The sequence below is a fragment of the Platalea leucorodia genome (assembly GCF_965183815.1).
Source record: "Platalea leucorodia genome assembly, chromosome: 5".
NCBI lineage: Eukaryota > Metazoa > Chordata > Aves > Pelecaniformes > Threskiornithidae > Platalea > Platalea leucorodia.
Genome location: NC_138827.1, coordinates 40,303,208 through 40,309,207, shown reverse-complemented (window position 1 = coordinate 40,309,207; position 6,000 = coordinate 40,303,208). Strand labels below are relative to the sequence as shown.

General features: G+C 43.9%; 1 protein-coding gene across 4 annotated transcripts in view; it reads left to right on the top strand.

Annotated features, from left to right (window-relative positions):
* The first annotated feature begins 230 nt into the window (after positions 1-230).
* ARHGAP29 (Rho GTPase activating protein 29) overlaps positions 231-6,000 on the top strand; it is a 54,083-nt gene continuing 48,313 nt past the window's right edge. For all 4 annotated transcript variants that reach the window (XM_082313770.1, XM_082313771.1, XM_082313772.1 and 1 more), the window contains exons 1-2: positions 231-312; positions 3,066-3,411. In XM_082313770.1, the coding sequence (XP_082169896.1) occupies positions 3,150-3,411 (262 nt within the window). In that variant the 5' untranslated portion in view covers positions 231-312; positions 3,066-3,149. The remainder of the gene's footprint in view (positions 313-3,065; positions 3,412-6,000) is intronic.

Genomic DNA, 6,000 nt, shown 5'->3' with positions numbered 1-6,000 from the left:
CCCCACGCAGCGGGAACGCTGCCTCTCCCACCCGCGACCGCGCAGCTCCCCGCGTCCCGCTGCGCGCCCGCGGAACGGGGGGGGCGCGCGCCCGGGCACCGCCCCTGGGCGGGGCAGAGGCAGAGCCCCGCCCCGCGGCGCGCTGCGGGCCAACGGCGGGCCGCGGGCGTGAGGGGGCGGTGCCGCGAGCGGCGGCGCGCGCGGCGGCGGCGCGGGCCGCGCTGTGGGGAGGTCGCTCCATGGGCAGCGGAGCGGGTGTGCGCAGGGCCCGCGGCGGCCCGGCTGCTGCCTGCGCTCGGCCGCCGCGCTCCGGTAAGGGCCGCCGCCGCCGGGGGAGGTGGGACGCGCCGCGGCGGGAGGCCGGGAGGAGCCGCGGGTGAGCGCGGGGCAGGACGGCGGCCAGCGGCCGGGGGGCGGCTGAAGGGGCCCGGCGTGAGGTGCGGGTCTCGCCCCTCCGAGCCCGGTTACCCGGAGCGGTGCCGGGCGGGGGCCGAGGGCCCACCTCCGCCCTGCCCCGCACCTCAGGCGGTCTCCCCGTGGCCTCTGCCCGCTACCTGCCGCGGCCGGGCGGCTGCGGGGAGGTCCGTGGCCGCGGAGGACGTGCGGTCTGGCGGCGGGGCGGAGCGGAGCGCCGACCCCCGCCCGGGGCGCGGCCCTACCCTCGGCCGGGGGGCTGGCAGCGCCGGGCGACGTGGCCCCTTCGGGAGCGGCTCCTCTTTGGGTTTTTTTTTTTTTTCCCTTTTCCTTTTTTTTCTCCTCCTCCCTACCGGGGAAATTGTGCTGGGAGAGCAAATTTCTGAAATATCTGGTGCTTTTATTTTTTTTTTTTTTTTCCTTTTTCCGTCGGGACTGGCAATGGCTCGCTCCTAACCAGAGGAGTCTGGAGGCGTTTATAGAAAAGCTGGTGGACGCTTTTCCTTTTCAAAGCCAGAGTCTCCTGAAGAAATATGAAACACTTCTCAGTAATGAAAGGCATGTGTTCTGCGAGGGAAGCTTTTCCCCATCTGCCTTGTAACGCAGGCGTAAGGGCTAATGTTTAGGAGGAAAAAGTGACTGTTGTACTAAACTGTTCAGTTCGGGTTCTGCTGCTACTCTGCAGCAAAAGTTTCAAGTTTTTCCCATTCAGAAACACTTTGTCATCACTTTTATAATTTTCAAAGTGGTGGCATTCTTGTACTATTTGTTGCTTGTCTGAATAAAAAAAAAAACAAACCAAAAAGCAACCTATCTCTAAAAGAACACAGCTTTAAAAGCATGGACTTGGTATGGGAACAGGTCTAACACATCATGCTACTTAAAGTTGACTCTGAAGTTGGCCAGACTTAAAAGAGGCATGTCTTTTAAATAATATGAAAATCTCTGTCTCGATATAAATAGATATCACGCTTGTTAAAAGGAGAGAAGGTTACGTGGGTTTTTTTTCTGTAATTGCAAGGCAGAATTGCAAAGTAGCTTTGTACCCATGAGAATTATATGTGGGAACACAAGAAACTTGCTTAAACATTATGCTTAAATGTTTAATGTAAACCTCACTTCAATCTACTTGAGGTGTTTGGAATTGCTTAATTATCTGCCTTATTTGTATAGTCTCGTGTACTCTTACAGGTACTGACTTTAAACAGTAAACAGAAATTAGAGCAGTTAATTTGTGTTAAATTCTGAAGTTTTCTTCCCCCTCCCCCAGCACACACTCCCTGGAAGGCCTGCCAGATTAATTACAAAAACAACTCCTTTGACCACGTTTCCTCTGATATTTTTAAATTGTTAAGAGAAGTAAAGTAGAAATAATGGAAAAATAATTGAAGTGCATTAGAATAACGCCTGTTGAAATGCATAGTGGGAGTGTTCAAAATGTTGAAGGTGCTACTTCTTCAGTTGGTCTAACCAAATACAAACATATGCAGGATAACCCGTTTCAACCTGCATTTTTAGATCATAATAACTTTTATTTTTATCTAAAAATAGTTGAATTTGAGATTTTGCTGCAGATATGTCTGCAACCCATGTTAAATTTTTAGCTGTCATGTTCGAATTTGTTGTTCTTTTTTTTTTTTTTTTCCCTGTAGTGTTTACCATATAGTGTAAACATTGAGAATTTCTCCTGGTGTTGAGAGCATAATAGCAGGCATTGTGTGAGCTGCTGGAACCATACCTGACTCCGCCACCTGGAGTTTGCTGCTTTGAAATGAATCGCTTAACCTGACATGGGGAAATTTGCAGTAGCATTCTGGTTTTCCTAAATGAAAGGAATGCAGGACGCTGCTTAGTTATGCCAATATAATCTCCCCCAAATTTGTGCATTTTTATGGTGGAACTTTTAAGGTGTGCTAAAGCAGAACAACACCTTTCAAGATAACGGCACTGAGATTTCCAGATAAACTTTGATACTAAAATATTTTTAAATCGCTTCACTTTTTTTGTCTTTCCTTTGATTGCTTTTCATATTAAAAGATAGCAGGCTGAAAAGCCTGCATAACTTCTTTCAGGATGTTTTCCTTTCTGAGACCAGCTGTGATAGGCCACGGTTTCTTGCTCGGCACAGTCTACACAAAGCAAATTCATCCTATCAGATCAAGGCTGTCTATTATCTTAAGAGACAGGATGCTGAATACAGCTTGGTGGTTGATGCAAGCAGGGATGTTGCTCATGGTCTATATCACATCAAGTGTTTTTGCAGCTGTATTCAGTTGTAGTAACATTTCATGGTACAGAGCAGGTCTCAGGGTAGATGTAAAGAACTTGATTCTTAAGGTTTCCAGAATAAATACTCAGGGAAGAAAGTTTTCTCACGAAATAAGTGTGCATCGTAATTAGCTTTTGAAATAATTTCTGCATACCGTTGATTTTTATGCAATGCTGTATATCTGCTGTACAAATTAAAATAACTTCAAACAGTCAAAAACATTTATAGTACTTAAGTTAAGCATTGTAATGTAAAGGAGTATGATCTTGAAAGAAGTTTTGGGTCTTGTCAGTACAAAAATATTACTTCATATGTATTTCTATACTAATCAACATTTTTCCTTTTCTTCCTCCTCCTTCCCTCCCCTCCCCCAATTTTTAAGGATTTCATCTTTGGCTTGTCAAATGGACATTAAGCGACACTGAGCGTTAACTGCGAGAGCTCTATAAGCACAGCGGCTGCTGGGATGTTGCGGCAGAACGGTGGAAGTAACAAGCGTGGTTTGGGATTAGCCCGACTGTCTACCTCCAACTTCTTCGCCATCTCTAATTCGGGAAATTGGGGAATGGGGCGCAGCACCAAGAGCAGCTCTCTGAGCAGCATTAGCTCCAACTCTGACTGCTATGATAATCCTGTTGTGGATCCAGAATACATCATGCAACTGGTGAATGATGTCAGAAAATTTGCAGATGTGCTACTCTATTTGAAGGAAGCCATTCTTTCAGAAGGTGTGTCAGTTCTTCTTTATTCTTAATTCTTAGATTTTTCTGAAACTCTCACAACTCTATTAATGTATTTTTAACTAGTCTTTACTGTGGTTATTCCCCCTTGCCCTTTACCTTCCCCCTTTATCCTCCCTTCCTCCCCTCTCCCCTCCCCCAGCATGATGATTACGGGAAGTAGTGGTTGTTAGTTTGGGTACTGTATTTCCTCATCAGAACACTGTGCAATCTGTTTCATAATCATAACAAGGGAAAATAGATTTTTAGCAGGCTGTCTAGGCTGATGCTAAAAGTTAGGGAGACCATCAACTGATTAGTTTTTAACCACCTGAATTTTTTTTTGTAATATCAAAGAATTCTGTTAATATTTTGGTGATGTTTCAGTTTCCTAGGCTGTTTTGGTTTGGCTTTTAAAAGTCTTATATGCTAGTAGTTTGAGTTGTAAGGTAGAATGTAACTGCACTTTCTTCTTCTACAGGATAAGTATTTACCATCTTCTGCCAGCAGGTGGAAACTGCAAATTTTCTTGCTAATGAGGAGTGTGCATTATTGTGTGTTGCTTATCCTTTAGGGAAATGGTATTAGTCCATTTTTGGTCATCAGCAGGAAAGCTTTTATTCAACTTCTACAGGAATGTTATCATGTTAATAGCTGAAATGACATCCAGAGCGGTTTTGTATAAGATGTCCTGAGTGCTGAGCATTTGCAGTCACCTCTGTGTTTCAAGTGAGTCTGCACACAGCTGAAATAGCTCTGCCAAAAGGTGTGAACAAATCTTAACAGAGCAATAAATCGTGACTAGTGATCACTTCATGTCAACAGTGTTTTTGCTGACCACACAGGATGAGTGGAGTTATTTGTGAGGTGGGGTGTCTGGTGCCTACTGGCACTGAAATGGGCATCCTGTAGGAAAGGACTATCAAAGTACTGAAGTGTTCCAGTTGCCACACAGCAGTTGTTAATTAACATTCAGTTTAAAATTTTGAACTCGGAAGATCCAAAACACTAACATGGAAGACAGGAGTTGTCTTCTTGTTTTATACTGCATTGTGGAATTAATTTGTGAAACAGTGTTGTCCATTTAAAGGATTGTTAATTTATAAAGGAGAGATGTTTCTTTTCCACAGTTGGGAGTGTTCTTTTTGACCTCTGTCCCCAAAATCTCATAATATAGTGAGTTCTGTAATATTGGGCTTGCTTACTGCTGGCTGGAGACAACCTCCTGGAAGCTGCATGATTTGGATTGCATTTCTCCATCTTCTTTATCTTTGGAGATGTTTACAGTTGTCTGCCCAAAAATTAACAAAAACTTACTAAGATGATTGAACAGACTTCTTACACATAAAATTCTGGTTCATCATGCTTGCAGCTTACCACCATCCTGAAGTTAGTTACATGAATTGTTCCAAGGTGGAATCAATTGCAGGGTTAGGAAATGAATGTCTTCCTTTTTGGACAGCGTTAATCTATTGACTTGATGTAGAATTTGTTAAATAGTAAAACTTTGCTCTAAAGTTTATGAAATAAGAACTAAAAATAAATTCTGCTACTAGCTACAGAAAAAATTTTGATGTGTATATGCTGCATGCATCTTCAAGCAGTTCAGAAGGGGCGAATGTAAGTGGTGCAACAGGGTTGCATCAGTGAGCTCTTGTATTTGCCTGGTTACTGTTCCTAGAGTCTGCTGTAGGTCTTTCGGCCTCTAACCACTATTCCTTCAGTTAGCTTCTACATCTAATGTTAGTCGTAGTATTGCCACTTTGGCGTATTTGTCTAAAAACTCCTTTCTACGCACAGTAACTTCACTGTTGACCACGCGGCTCCCTGTTTGCTAGGGCTGGCCATTCCGCTGCTGCGGTCTGCATCAGTAGGTAGGCTGATAGCTACTGGTGCACGCCTTGAATTTCGTGCTGACTGATGGTTGTATTCCCTGCTTGTGTTATCTGAGCTGCCTTGGAAGAGCGTAGCAGTTATTCACCTGTGGTTCACTTAACATTCTCCTGATGTAGTGATACTATCTTGGATGAAAAATCTAAGCTATTTTGGATTATAACATGTGTTCGTGTCTAAACTAGTTCATAAGTGCCTTTGGATTATAGACTTGTACTGTTTTGTACGATACCAATGCAAGTCGATATATAACATGAAGAATAAGTTGAGATCTCGCTTAAGGGGAGAGTGTTATATAACTGAAATTTTCTGTATATTTCAAGGCTATTTCTCTTTGCATTACTTATGCTAACATAATTTATTTCTTACAGTAGTCTCATTGTCATAATGCTGAATAAATTTTGGGTATTGCTTTTCAACAAAGGTAAACCCAGCATTGTGACTTTGATTATTTTCAGACTCTCACCCAACAATGTATGTTGTATAAACTGAAATCTAAAAAACTTGGAAGCTCCTTGCTGGCACCAAGTAGGAAACTTGTTTCTTAATGCTATGTCACATAAAAAACCAAAACACCTCCACCCCACCCCCCCACCCCCAAAAAAACCCCAAACCCCAAAACCACCCACCCCAAACAAAAAACCCTCTGAATATAACTGTCGAGTTGAAAAGTTTGTCAGCTGTTTGGACATGAGGGAGCTGCAG